Source organism: Canis lupus, chromosome 6 (assembly GCF_011100685.1).
Source record: "Canis lupus familiaris isolate Mischka breed German Shepherd chromosome 6, alternate assembly UU_Cfam_GSD_1.0, whole genome shotgun sequence".
Lineage (NCBI taxonomy): Eukaryota > Metazoa > Chordata > Mammalia > Carnivora > Canidae > Canis > Canis lupus.
This window is the reverse complement of record NC_049227.1, coordinates 60,149,392-60,165,334: the sequence shown is the minus strand read 5'-3', so window position 1 is coordinate 60,165,334 and position 15,943 is coordinate 60,149,392. Positions and strand designations below refer to the sequence as shown.

Below are 15,943 nucleotides of genomic sequence, written 5' to 3'. Positions count from 1 at the left end.
GGGATTATAGGATTATGTAAAAACATTGACAACCTCACTAGAATCACATAGTTTGAGATAAGAAACATTTCCCAGAAACTCAAGGGAGAAAAGTGTGCAAAATAAGACCAAAAATGACTAGTAGCTTCCTTTGAAAGAAAAGTAGAAATCTGCTCCATTAGGTTCAGTTTTGTGGTATAAAATGAGGTTATTTTAAGTGGTAGTGTACACAGCCACTTACAAGGAATATTGATCTTGATATTGGGAAAAAATCACCTGTATAGATCTGGAATTGCAGTTATCATTACTAAATTGATAAAGCTTCATGTTTCAAAGTAGGAAGCCAGATGTATTATTTGGCACTCTGATTTGTGATAAGAGAAATCTTAAGTCAAACTAAAGCAAAAGAAGAATTGGTTAGCACTGTAACTTAAAAGTTTAGGGGTATGGGAATATAAACATGATTGGATTTAGATGCTCAGCCTGTGTCCACAATGATCTTTTTCTCTTTGATTTTCATCTTTTCTCTGGGTTAGTTTTGTCTTGTGGTTATCTATAAGAATAGCACTTATCTTCATCAGTAACTTTAAATTTTTATCATGTTTGCAACTAGTGTTCTCTGGAGAAGGACTTCCTTATCAATTCCCTTGAAAAGGACATCTGAATGGGCCTACTTCAATCACATAACTAATCCTAAATCAGTCATTGAATATAATCATGTACATGCAGCTTATGCTTAATTTTATCACAGGGATGGCGAGGAAGTAAGGCAACTTTTTTAAGTAAGTCTATTTTAAAAAGTAATGATTTTATATTTTGTTTTATTTTTTAAAGAAGAAGATTGTTGTCTCCACCTACATCCTTCTTGAAGTATGGCAGGGGGCATAAGGTGGGAAAGAAAAGGAAAAAAAAAAACTTTAACATAATAACAGTGTTATTGACATCCTCATTACTCAAATTAGATTGTTACACTTTTTATCTATTGGGATTAAATTAATTGTTATTGAAGAAACTTTAAAGTGATCATTATTTCTTGCCTGGATTACTGCAGCAACCTCAATCTCCTATCTGTTAAATGTAACAAACTCCTTTCAAGATTCTGTGGGTATCCTAGGTGTTTTGTTTTTGTTTTTGTTTTTTTCTGTTGATCTTGCCTGTGCTTACTTATATACAGCTGCATTCAGATGGTGCCTAAACTGGACTGGAATGTCCACTGCAGATTTACATGTCTAGTGCCTTAGCTGCAAAGGCTGGAACAGCTGGAGTGCTTTGATTCTCTTCCACATGGCCACTCTCCACATGGTTACTCTCATCTCCCAGGACACTCTCTCTAGCAGAATAGTCTGGACTTCTTTAGTATATGTGCTGCCGAAGCAAGCACAAGTCTGGACTTCTTTAAATAGTATTTGGGTTTTTAAGAGTGAAAACAGAAGCTGTGCTCCTCTTGAAGTCCATGCTTGTGTCTCTTTGTCTATTACCACAATGTCACTATCATCACACTCTCAGAGTAAGTTGAAAGGCTGGTTTTCAATTAGTGTGAAAATGGGGCTTGCATAAAAATGCAGGGAGGCAGGATTCATCCGAGACTGTTTTATAAGCGTCCACGATAATTTCATAAAATGGGTTTCCCTGCTTTGCCCTGCTTACTCCTAAGTCTCTTAATACAAGAAGTCATAGCATATCACTTATTTGCTTAAGGTCTACCCTGTTTCACTCAGTAAAAACCAAAGTCTTTATATTGTGTACAGGGCCCTATGTGATCTTTGGTCAGATAGAAATTTATATTCTATCTAAAACAAATCCAAGGTAGACAATGTAGGACTGAATAGCAGCAGTTCAGTAAAGCCATCAGGGTCCCAGGTTCATTCTCTGTGTTTTGCCATCTTTAGTATGTTGGGTTTTGTCCTCTTTGTCCCCTTATTGTCACATGATGGCTCCTTCATCTTCAGGCCTTAGGTCTCCATTCTAAGCAAAAAAAGAGAGAAGTAGATGCTTTCCCCAAAATACTAGGCTGGCTTCTCTTTGGAAAAATTGTCATATGGCTACTTCTAGCAGCCAGAGAGTCTGGTGAAGTGAGAATTTCATGTGTACTTTGCTGCATCTAGTAGAGTGGAAGTTTTTTCAGTAAGGATAAAGGGAAGATGGATATTATGTAGGAATCCAGTACTATCTGCTTCAGTGCTATGTGCCAGGAACTGCACTGTTATTATGAAAACATACTTCTTAGTCCTAGACATAGCTATCATGAGACTTAGAAATAATATAGTCAAGGTAGTTGTAATAATTCCATTTTCTAAGCTTTAGCATGGTTGCAGTATCAGAATACACATAGCCAGTTTGACTCCAAATGCTTAGTTCTTGCCATCATACTATATTCTAATTGAGCTTTCTGTTATACGTACATACATAAACACACAATATGGCCTACATTTGTGTAAATCTGTGTTACTTCTTCAGATTATGTTTGGTTTTCATGACTACCTTAAATTGAATACCCGAAAGAAAGCAGGATTGTGCTCTTTTCCATTGCCTGGCATTCAGTGAACATTTTGAATAAATGAAATAAAAAAAAAATACCTGGAAGATAGGAAAGCCAAACATCATTTTGCAGATGAGCAAACTGGTACAGGGACATGGGGATAACGTACTTGAATTGCATAGCTAGTGACATAGAGCTGGTGTTAGAACTGGTTTCTTGCTTTCTGGCTGAGAGCATTCTCCCCTGAGACACAGGGATTGGATTAGCATGAAATTAGAAGAATTATGTCCTGCCAATATTCCTGATTTAAGGTATATAACATCTGTTAATTAATGCAAATCAGGCCAAGATGTAGTTCAAAAATAAGGCAGTGGATACTCCTAAGATCTCCTCTAAGAAGCACCAAACTGGGAGTCAGGAGACTGGTATGGTAAACCTAGCAAGGTCACTGACTTTTCTTTACGACCTTAGGCAAATTGCTTAGCTGCTTTGAATCCACTTTCCTCAAAGCTAAAACAAGGTAGTTAGGCTACTTGATCTTTGAAGTTCCTTCTATCTGAAACATTATATGAGCCATTGTTCCCAGTGAGTTTTTTGGATACTCTAGCATTTCTTGGCATCTGTCAAGTCAGACTGTTTGATCTATAGTGTAGAGAAAGTAACAGCTTTTTTACTTCTTCTCTGGGAACTTGGCCAGTGAGAAGTAAACATCTTTCCTATCTCTCCCTAAATGAAGTATTTGATCATAAGTGACAGACTTTTTTCTCCAATTTGTTCTTTGAATCTGATTGTATTCTTATTTTACTCTCCTTCTTAACTATACTGTTTGTTAAAATGTAATAATTTGAAAATACCAATTTATGTTTTAGTCTACAAATCAGAATTTCATTATTTTATAAAATAGTTGTATTTATTAAATACATTTAACACATCTGTGTATTTGAAATATTTGGCTCACACATGTTAATGGTGTAATTAGAATGGATCATGTAGTCTTTTTGCAGTAGGATTGTATGGACTCAAAATAACCTACATAGCAAATATACTATAGAGTATCAGATACCTGTTTAAAATTTACATTTGCCAAAACTGAAATACAGTGAAAGTTATTTCGGGTTTCTTTTAAATAATGTTTTTCCCTCCTTATTAGATAGGCAGCATATGTTCATTGCTTAAAAAAAAATAGCAAATTTGGAAAACTTTGAAAAATAAAATGAAAATACCCAGAAATATTAATATTTTGATTTTTTTTTTTGCTAGCCTTTTCTCCCCCATTCTTAAACATAATTTGAAATAAAACTGTGTGTACATAGTAGCAGTGTATGGGGCTGTACATACTACTGTGGAATAATAAAGGGTGAAAATAAGAGAAATATTTTCTTATTCCTTAGGCTGTTTAAAATTCTTTTTTTGAACACTTAGTAGCATCCTGAATTTTTTCTTTCTTATAAATTGGTTTAAACTCTGCTACTTGTAAGTCCATGCTTGTAACATTCCTTGCATATATTATTGATTATTTTAAAAATTATTGAATTGACCATTCTATACAGTAATAATTTCTAATTATTACTTAGTTTGTATTCCTAGAATTAGAATGACTAGAAGAAAGAAAATGACTATTTTTAAGTTTCTTATTACAGATTTCCAGCTTTTATAAAGACTTAGGGTTTACATTTGGATTATTGCTAACATTATGATTAGAAAAACCTTTGTTTCAGAGGTAACAGTGGCACATTCTCTTGTGCTGCAGCACAGTTTTTTCTTTATATTAACACATACATGATTAATGAACAGGAGAATGATGTAAATGTAATATGAACTTTGGGTTAGTTTATCTGTAATTTTTCCCAGAATGTTAATATTTTGAGGCAGTTAAAAAAAATTTTTTTAAAGAAAGCCTTAGCAATATATGAAGACCTTAAGTTAAAAGCTCAAAATCTTACAGAAGTTTGATAGTTTGGGCCTCTGTTATCACTAAGGAAAAGTCTTTTGTTTCTCTAATGATCATTCATTTGTTGATAAAGTGCCTTTCTCTCTGTTTATTTCTGTTATTTTCATTTATCTTACTTACAATTTGGTGTGGCCTTCTAGTCCAAGGATTTATATCATTTTTCAATTCTGGAAAATTCTCATTTATCTTCACGCAGTACTTCTCCCTCATTTTCTTTATTCTCTTATTCTGGAGCTCTTCCTAGATGGATCTTGGATCTTTTCATTTTATCTTCCATGCCTTTTAGTTTCTCATATCTCTATATGTTGAATTCAGAGTAACTTCCTCAGTTTTCTGTCAGTAAGCTAATTCATTATCTTGGTCTAATCTGCTATTTAACCTACCCACTGAGTTTTTAATTTATTTTGGTTCCTTTGAAATTCATCTAATTTTTGCTCTTTGTTTCTTACTCATTAGAGTCTCTATTCCTTTTTTTATTTAGCCACTTGAAACCTGCTTAACTAAAAATCGTTTCGGTTGATAAATCCTGAGGGTATTAATTTTACTGATGGTTTTCTTTTGTTTGGATTTGATCTGATTAAATGCATTAAGCATATGGATAATGTAAAATTTAAAATAGAATTAACCATGAAAGACCTGACATATTTTTTGAACAAGTATTTTGTGATGGTGGATTTAAATAGATAAATAGGGTATAAGAAAGACAAAGTAAAATGATGTAAATAGCAAAGTGTTTGATTAATTTGACTAGAATGGAATGGCTAGCTTAAGATTTCAGTGATAAAAGATATGAGAATTAAAAGGTTTCTTTTATGTGTAGATAATTGGAGCATCATGAACATTGTTAGGAGTTTGGTTTTATGCTTAGGACTAGTTCATTTTTTTTCTATTTATCTATGTACTTTCTGAGCATATTAATGAATTTTAAAGGGAGTTTGTGATTAGAGGTTGGATCTAACTTTGTTTTGAAAAGATGAAAAAAGATACCTACTGTTTAATTTGGGGGTAGTCATGAAATTTTATAGAGTAGAAAACAGTTGTGAATGGTGAATCAAAGTGTTAAGCTTGTAAACATGATATAGACAGTTATTATTGTCTGTAGTAGAACCTACTGAGACAAAGATTATCACTGAAGGTTTTTACTGGTTAAATAGCTATTTATTTTCTGAGGCTAATTTATTTTACTTCTGTTGGGAATATTATTTCATTGCCTAGTATTAATTTTGGCATTTATGATATAATTGTTTTATTATTTTTTTAGGGTAGAGACATAATTTAATAGATAAAATATCTCATTTCACTTGTTTCAAAATCAAGAAAATTACATTTTCCAGTAAATTTCACAGGTTAGGGCAGCCTGGGTGGCTCAGCGGTTTAGTGCCACCTTCAGCCCAGGGCCTGAGCCTGGAGATCTGGTCGAGTCCCACATCAGGCTCCCTGCGTGGAGCCTGCTTCTCCCTCTGCCTATGTCTCTGCCCCCACCCCCCGTGTCTCTCATGAATAAATAAATAAATAAAATCTTTAAAAAAATATTTCACAGGTTATTGCAACTCACATTTTTAGGAAAGGAGTAATAGTACTTTCCTGTCCACAGAGGGACATTTGGTTATCTTAAATTATTGATTATATTGTAGATATCTCTTGCTCCTATTCAAAAAATATTTAAACCATGTCATAACAAAAGATGGGAGTAAAATATGGTTACTTAAAATATAGGCCTATGAAAAGGAAGAGGAAGCCAACATGCTAACCAGCTATGGTTATATCTGTTTTGCCTTTGAGTTTCCTAAAGTATAAGTTCTCTTTATCAGAAAGAGGAAAGCAGGAGTTTCTCAGCAGTGACAGATTTTCCTGAATTCTAAAAGAATATTAAGTAATATAATGGACTAATCATTAAGAAAACAAAACAGAACTACTCTGCCAGGTATAAGCCACCTTACACTCAAATTGCTCATGGTGTTTGAGGTAGTGAAGAGAGGCATCTAATCTAAATTCAAAGAGGGCACAGTCAGGAAATTCTTTCCCAGGAAAAATTGGGGTCAACTGTGAAACAAAGTGAAAGTTAGCAGAGAAGGGACTAGGAAGTTAGTTGAAGAAAAGAAGGAAAGATGGTATATTCCAAAGATGCAGCATGTATTAGTTGCTGAGCCAAGAGAGATTGTCTCTAGCCGTAAATTCTGTAGTTTGATAGAATTGGAATTTAGTGAGCCAATTAAAAAGAAATGAGAGTTGGTTGAAGTAGGCAAAAGACCTTCAAGGATTCACATCAAGTACTGATGCTATTTTATATTGCAAGAGTTTTTTTGTAACCACCTTCTATATTTTAGTATCACAGTTCTCTCTGAGGCTAAACTCTCTGTGGTACCTCAGCAACACTCAGGATGTTGCAGTGTATTTGAAAATTTCTAGGGTGACAAATAGTGACACCATTTGTTGGAAATCATGTAAACCAACTGGAGTCAGTTAAGTTTCAATATTAGATTATCCTACATTCCCTTTGTATGGAGGAGCAGGAATTGAAGGTGGGAGAGTCTGATTTCAATCTGATTTCAAAGTTTGAGAAATGGTGAAAGTACTACCATTAATACGTAACTATAGTTGCTAAAGAATGAAAAAAAATGTAATGTTTTCTTTCAGTTTATGCTATTTCAAATAGCTAAGTTGTTATAATTTAAGTATTAAGTAATTAGGGCATTGCTATTCTGTATTTAGTATTTGTATTCTGTATTTAGTACAGAATTGTTAGGTATTTCTCTTGGCCTATAGGGCATACGGAAAAAATTACTGACACACTAAGGTCACCACAAACCAAGAAATTTAGGGAATCTCTAGCTTAGTACATAATCTTAACAAATTTATGAGAGCAGTTCATGTTTTCTAAGTCTGTAAGGATTGAAATAAAAATATCTGAAGGAAATGCAGTTAGCTTAAACTTTTTCATCTAATCATTATTTGCCTTAATCGACTTTACCTGAGGCCAGATAGCAGAAATTTGGCATTTAATTTTTGACAGTGGTCATGTGCTGTTCTTGATAACCAGCCAAAGGTAGATTCATAAACTTTGGAAACTGAATAAATGGATGATAGGATTTATATTTCACTATAAGTAATGAAAAATCTAGATGCTATTTTAGCCCAGATAGAAGATAATTCTATATCTACATAAATAAGGATCCGAAATTTAAGGCCAGTTAGATATAGATCACTTATTTCAGGAATTCTTAATCTCCAATCCTTGGAACCTGGAAATTGTATATACAAACATGAAATTTTCTTTGTTTTACTGTTTGTCAAGAGTTCAGAAGGGATTCTTGGCCCTAAAAATGTCAAGAATAGATTTATCAACTACTTCATTTTTTATATTGCATGCCTTTTGGCACAAGGTAAATTGGTCCAAAGCCAAGACTAGAGCCCATATCTTCCCATCTATTAACCAGCTGTTCTGCAAGATGACCTGGTTTTTAGCAGTTAAGAATTAGATGTAAAAAGTATTTGCACCCAGGAATTTAAACAGAACTTACTTATTTGGTTATGATGAATTCCTAAAGAAATTAAAGAAAATCTTTTTAATTAATTGGATCTGTGGTTTAAAAGGTACATAATAAGGGTGCACAGTGAAATGTCTCTTTTCTAGAACCTTCAGAAACTCAGTTCCTTTTCCCAAAGGTAAACATTACTTCTAATGTTTATGTTTGAGAAATTAAAAATTTAAAAACCAGTAGCATTATAATAATGGAGTTTAAAATAACAAATGACATATAAATAGCAAGGACATAGTTTTGGTTTGTTTTAAATGTAGATTTGATGTGCTTACCTAATCTGATTTTTATTTTAAGATGAATACTGATAGTGTATATTGTCTTAGCTTCTATCAGTAGGACATAATTGAGACATATTTTCCAGTAATGATATTTTTTTTAAAGATTCTATTTATATATTCATGAGAGACACAGAAAGAGAATCAGAGACACAGGCAGAGGGAGGAGAAGCAAGCTCCATGCAAGGAGCCTGTTGTGGGACTCAATCCCGGGACTACGGGATTAGGCCCTGAGCCAAAGGCAGATGCTTAACTGCTGAGCCACCCAGGCGTTCCATAATGATGTTTTTGTAGTGAGTTAACAAAGTTATCAGTTGGGATAGTTAGCCACGAAATAATATAGAGTTCTAAGTATAGTCTTTCCAAATCCTAATGTGTTTAATTCATTAATCAAAAAGTGGCCATAAATTTACAACTTTATTTTTGCCAATATTAGTTTTTTAAGAGGTTTTTTTTTTATAGCAGATTAAATAGGATTGTATCTTACCTATGGAATTTAGTAATAATTTTCACTTATTGAGTGACTGACTGTACAGTGGGCCAAGAATTGTAGTTGGAGCTTCACATAAAATCTTTTGGATTATCACAGTATCTCTGGAAGGTGGCAGTATTATGTAGATTTTATGGACAATTAAACTGAATGTTTGAGAAGTCAAGTAACTTGCTCATGATTCACAGTGTAGGTGTTAGGATCTAACTTGGGTTTATAGGATATCAGAAATCTACTGTCTTTATACAGCCCTAAGATGCTTTTGTGTGTAGATGTGTTTACTTTAATATAAATTTATCAGATAATGTTTAGTGAGTGGGCAAAGTTTTTGAACTTAGGATTTTGTATGGTGATATAAAGGTAACTAGTCTGTTGCTTATTAAGGAAGTAACTAAATGTAATTAAATGTAATATACTTAATAAAGAATCACTGAATACAGTTTTGTTCTTGTGCTGAACATTTTACTGAGCAGCTAACTTTCCTAAACTACCACATTTATATCTTTTCCCTTTTTTCTGTAGGGAGATTCCCGAAGTCTTCCATTTTCTGAGAATGTGAGTGCTGTTCAAAAACTAGACTTTTCAGATACAGTGGTGCAACAGAAACTGGATGATATCAAAGATCGAATCAAGAGAGAAATAAGGAAAGAACTGAAAATCAAAGAAGGAGCTGAAAATCTGAGGAAAGTCACAACAGATAAAAAGAGTTTGGCTTACGTGGACAACATTTTGAAAAAATCAAACAAAAAATTAGAAGAACTGCATCACAAGCTACAGGAACTAAATGCACATATTGTTGTATCAGATCCAGAAGACGTTACAGGTATATATGTATTTTATTTGATATTTATATAGTACATTAATAAGATTTGTATCATCTTCAAAATGAATAAGCTTTGTTACATAATATTTTTTAGCTTTTAGGAACTATATTTTCTCTGATTGTTAAGGTTTTGTTTATATTCTATTCAGAAGTGCAGTGAATTGATGAATATGAAAATTGGAATGTTTACTTAGAGATGAATAACACTGCTGTCTTTTCTCTTACCCTCTGTCAGTAAGACATCACTGAGAGTTATTTTCCAAGATTAATGTTTTGTATTGAGTCAACCACATGCTCTTACCTGATTCATCCTTGTGATCAGCAACACAAGTTTGCCAGATGACTTTTTAAAGTTAAAAATGTATCTGTGACTGAGGGATATTTTTATTCTTTGCAAACGTAATTAATCAAACCTATGACCTTTGTTCTGCGTGCTCTAATAACTAAGCCACCAGACATATTGTTTGAAAAGGAAGAAGAAGAAAATTTTAAAAACCAAACATTACTTTTTTTATTAAACATAGAAAAGGAAAATATAACCCATAAATAACTCCAACCTAAGATTTTTAAACAATGGATTTAACAAATGTTCATATTGGAAATTTTTCAGTGGTACAGAAAGTAAAAATAGAAAAATTACCTCTCTCCACCTAGGCTCTCCTCCCTAAAGGTAGCACTTACTAACTTTTTGTATATCTTTCTAGAAGAAAAATTCCCATATTTGTACCAATATTTATCCATTTATATATGTATTCTTTCTAAAACTTTTTATTTAAAAAATCATATAAGACACATTAGTCTAATAGTTTTGTCTTTGCAAAGATAGTATTTTGAGCAAAGTTTGTAATCTCTATAATCTTCGATGTCTTCATTTGCAGATAAAAGGAGTGGTATATGTACAGTAATGTATCCAACATCATAGAAATTTTGGAAGTATCTGTGAGATTAGTTAATAAAATATAATAGATATAAGCAAAAATGACTAAGAACCTCAAATTACCAATCTAAAACATTGGATAAAATACTTCAGATATTCTGTGTACTTAATAAAACTTACTTTAATGCATCGGTTTCAACATCTGGGATTTACCTTAGGGATTTCATTTGGAGACTCTATGTAGAGATTTCAACCTCGTAAGAACAACTGAATCTTAAAAATGACAGAAATCATAGAGAAATCAGTCTTCTTATTTTATTTTTTTTATTTTTTATTTTATTTTTTTAGTCTTCTTATTTTAAAGCCAAAATAATCCCAAAGATGTGAATTAATTTTCCCAGAATAATAAAGTTAGCTAAGAACTCTTAAATTCCTCATCTAGTATTCTCTTACCCCACACATTCAATAATTATATATAAATGGAAATTCATATTATGAAAACGCTTTTCTTAGCAATATCACATAAACTTAGAAATAGCTTGTTCTATTGGAACTCTGCCAAGCTCTGCATTTTTTGCCCATTACTTCTTTAGGAGAAGTCTAAAATAAGAAATGGCGCTGGAGCTTTAAACTCTGTTTATTTAGAGAAAACATTTTTTTCCTCACAGAATACTGATAACTACCTTGTAATTGGAATATTGAGAATTTTTGCCAAACAAAGTGTAACACATTTGGTTTCCCCAGTCCCTTTAAAAAAATTAACTTTACTGAAGTATAAGTTACATATGATAAAATGCCCATCGGTGGTACTCTTGTATACAGTAATTGTCAGTTAGGCTCCAGTCCGCATCCCTGGCTTTAGGCTTTAGGCAACCATTCATCTACCTTCTATAGGTTTGTCTTTCTTAGAGTTTCATATAAGGAAATGACCTTGAAGTCCTACTATCAAATTATTTTTCTTTCTCAAAAGCCAATTCAGATATCACTGTGAAATCTTCCCGGACTTTCTCTGATTATCTTTCTTTGTTCTGCTTTGTACATTCATTGTTGTATCATGTTACATTGTAATTGAACATGTTTAAATCTTTACATGTTTAAATCACTAAACTGCATGTTCCTTGAGGATAAGACATGTTTTTATTCACCTTTTTTCAAGGCTAATCATAGAGCCTGGAACATAGTACCTGTTTAGTTGTGTATCTCAAAAAAAGAAAAACCAGCAAATAAAACTCTTGTATTCTTATAATTAATAGCAAAATAGACTTTATCATAGTGCTTTAAAAATTTAATAGCTTAGGGAACAAAGCCTTGAATAAAAGTTTTAAGTTAAATCAGTTTTCTTTACTGATCTTTCTTTTCTTTTCCTTTTTTTTTTTTTTTTTTTTTTTTTTTTGAGCCTAGGGGCCTGTGGGTGGGCCAGTGCAGAGGGAGAGGGGGAGTGAGAATCTTAAGCAGACTCCATGCCCAGCTTGGAGCCCAATGCAGGGCTCAGTCTCACAACCCTAAGATTATGGCCTAAGCCAAAATCAAGAGTCAGACACTACACTGACTACATGCACCACCCAGGTGCCCCTTTTACTATCATTTAATATTGAATTTTCATATAATTGCAGGGCAAATGTTATATACAATATAAATTTCTACTATGATTTCTTAATACTTTAAGTTTATGTGGAATAAACTTGACAATTTTGTTAAAATTGGAGTTCATTAAAAAAAATAGTTCTCTTTGCAAATGGTATAGTCACACAACTTGGTAATAAGTTTTTTTTTCTTTTTTTCCTCATTACTTAACAACAGTAAAAGCAAACAACAACACAAGATTATAGGTGGTTCAACATTAATTTTAGGTTAGATTGCCATAAAATTGTACGTGTTTTATATTGTGTATTAAGGTAAACAAAATCATTTATTTTAGATTAGGTCTGACAAGATTCAAAGACATAGTTCTTTGCTTTTAGTTCTCTAAAGTGTGTGGAATAACAAGTGTTCCTCTCATCTTGGTGGTATGCAAGCAGAATGACTCAAAGAGGGATAAAATCTAAGTCTGCATTGTGTGAAAAATTACTATGTAAGTAGTTAGGAGACCTGCTTAATTCACCTCTGCAATAATTAACTCTATTAATCTTTAGTTTCATATTTGTAAAATAAGGATTTTTATTCAAGATAAACTTCAAGACTTTTAAAACTCTGAAATGTTGCATGTTATAATATCAAGATCTGAACATTTGGGACTGTTATTGGTAAAATATATGAGAGTGTTCATTTATCCTTAAGAGTAGCAAGAAATTAATTTTTTTTGATGTTTTCTTCATGCTTATGCCCTCTTTACCTTTTATATACTTCAAGATAGTCTCATCGGTATTATTATCCCACATGGGAATTATACAGATATTGTTAGAATGAGGCTGAATGCATCTTATGAAAAGATTACTGGATCTTTGTAAAGTGGAGTGGCAATCTAAGTCTTAGTTGACACTTGAGACTCCTAAAGGAAATATTTGGGAAAGAACCAGTATCTTGAATATTAAACTTTTGTGTGTCATCCCTAAAGAAGAGAGTAAGAATATTTGTCATATTTTGTTAAGTATAGCCCAGGCCCCTCTGTTTTCATCTTATTTCCTTTTCTTCTACCTCTACCTGTTTCCATTTTCTCATGTTACACCAAACTTAGACTGTTTTTTTCCCTATTGAAGTAATGGATATTTTCTTTACTATCTAGAATATCCAGAAGTGAAATACTGATTTAGTATACAACTAATAATATTGATAATTTTTTAGAGTTAACCTTAGAAATTCCTCTAAATTCTGAGATAATGACTATGTTGAAGGAGTTTTTCTTAATGACTAAGGTGCAGTTTATAAAGTCTTTCTTGAATAGAAGTAAAAATTTAATTTTTTTTTATTCTTGGCCTATCCACATAAATGTGGCATAAAAACTGTAGTTGAATTTTATATGTATCAAAATATGTGTGAAATCTGTGGCCTGGTTTGTTACATAATTCTACATATTTTTTGTTTCTGACTGAATTTCTCATTCTGAGGTAACCGTACTTTGTATTAAGTTTTGAAGTCTTAAAGGATTGCCATTGAGTAATTGTGATCATTAAGTAGCAAGTCACTTTTAACATTCATAGATTTGGGGAACCCTGGGTGGCGTAGCGGTTTAGCGCCTGCCTTTGGCCCGGGGCGCGATCCTGGAGACCCGGGATCGAATCCCACGTCGGGCTCCCAGTGCATGGAGCCTGCTTCTCCCTCTGCCTGTGTCTCTGCCTTTCTCTCTCTCTCTGTGTGACTATCATAAATAAATAAAAATTAAAAAAAAAAAACATTCATAGATTTGTTTCCTCATCTTTAAAATCATGAGATTACATGATTTGTAGATTCCTAATACTTAAATTCTTTGATGATACACTTTTCTAAAACTAATATGCAGTAAAATTGATTCTTTTTTGGTAAACCATTTCATAAATTTTAACATATGCCAGGTTTATCTAACCACCACAATCAGAAAAAAGAACAGGGCTTTTTCTTTGTAGTCAGATCCTCTCCCCATTCAATATCCCTTGGTAACCTCTGGTCTATTCTCTGTCCAGATTGTTTGCTTTTCAACAATGTCATATAAAGGAAGTCCTAAAGTATGTAATCTTTTGAGACTGCTTCTTTCGGAGTATTGCATTTTGAGATTCATCCAGGTTTTTGCATTTATCAATAGTTTATTCTTTTTTATTGCTGAGTAGTAAGTCTTTTAGATGGATGTACCACAACTTGTTTATCTATTATCTAAGAACATTAAGATGGTTTTCCAGTTTTTGTCTATTATCAGTAAAGCTACTAGAACTACGCATTAACAGGTTTTTGTGTGAACATGTTTTTAATTCACTTTAGTAAATACTTAGGTGTGTGATTGCTAAATCATATTATAGAGTATATGTTTAGCATTAGAAGAAACAAAACAGATGAACATAGAGGAAGGGAAAGGAGAGAGAGAGGGAAGCAAACCATAAGAGCAAACAGAGTTGATGGACGGAGGTGGGCTGGGGATGGGCTAAATGGGTGATGGGAATTAAGGGAGGGCACTTGTTATGATGAGTACTGGGTGTTGTATGTTAAGTGATGAATCACTAAATTCTACACCTGAAACCAATTTTAACCATATTTGGTAACTAAAATTTAAATAAAAACTTGGAATAAAAAAATAAAAACTTCAAGATGTTTTCAGTAGTTGCTATATCAGTTTTCATTCTCATCAGGAATATATGAGAGCTCTAGTTCCACATCCTCTTCAGCACTTGGTATTATTAATATATTTTTTAACCAGTCTTAACAGGTGTATAGTGATTGATGACACACATTATTGTAATCAGAGATAGGAACAAAGAAAAGTAGCAACGTCTTTAAGAGAATTTGTGAAAGAGATATGCATGCCTTAGGTAGAGTTAGGTACAGAATGAAAAAGTTGTCTCTACCAGGAGATACAATATGCAGTTTTCAAACTTCAAGGTGTAATATAACAGATAAAGTGATTCTGAAATTTTTAATGCCTCATTTGCCTACCTTAAGTATTACAGCTCACAATCTTATCTCTGCTATTTTTGTAAAATATTAAGCTAAACCAGAGGTTGTACTAGTTATAGAGGATCTCAGCAACATTACTTTAGTTGATGACATATGAGAAAGGTCATCCTGAATATACAAAAGAACTGATTAAGCATCCATTAATACTAAATGAGCATTTATTATAGTCTGAGCAGGTTCTAACAGCTGTATAAAGTAAGCATATTTGTTTAAACACAAATGCTTAATTTGGGGAGAAGTATGAGTTAATATAACTGTAATACATGGCAAGATTCTGGAGCAGTTTATTCTTAAAATATCAATTTATAAGTATCAGGTGAAAACCAGAATGTTGGCAAGTGAACAGTAGTTAAGACTTCAGATGGAAGTTTGTGAAGGAGATAGATAAATAGTATGCAGATGCTTCAGCATACTACTCTGATTAATATAAATTTGGCTAGGTTTACTTCAACTATATTCCTCTTGCATTATTTTATTTTTAAAGATTTTATTTATTTATTCATGAGAGACAGAGACAGGCAGAGACAAAGGCAGAGGGAGAAGCAGGCTCCATTCAGGGAGCCCGGCGTGGGAATCCATCCCGGGTCTCCAGGATCACATCTGGGCTGAAGGCGGCGCTAAACTGCTGGGCCACCCAGGCTGCCCATATATTTTTCTTGTTTGTTTTTTTTTTAAATACAGTAAGTAAATAGCCTGTGTTCTATAAGCAGACATCCTGGTTGTACAAGTAGCACTTCATTAATATTGAGCATTGGAAGCCAGCTGGGTATAAAATAAAGATCAAAGCTTATATGATCTGAGATCTCATCCACATTGGATCATTATTTAATTGTGTGGTTGTATACCACTTGCATCTCCTCCAGGCCTTGTTTTTCTCGGTTGTGAAACCTGAGGATGGACTATTTATGTCCTTTCTAGGGTGTTTTGTGAATAAAGTGTTTTTAATAGC

At 33.0% G+C, this 15,943-nt stretch overlaps 1 protein-coding gene across 2 annotated transcripts in view; it reads left to right on the top strand.

The window, feature by feature from the left end:
- The window catches only part of PKN2 (protein kinase N2), a 130,076-nt gene that overhangs the window by 38,868 nt on the left and 75,265 nt on the right, over positions 1–15,943 (top strand). For both annotated transcript variants that reach the window (XM_038541459.1, XM_038541458.1), the window contains exon 2: positions 9,239–9,539. In XM_038541459.1, coding sequence (XP_038397387.1) covers positions 9,239–9,539 — 301 coding nt within the window. The remainder of the gene's footprint in view (positions 1–9,238; positions 9,540–15,943) is intronic.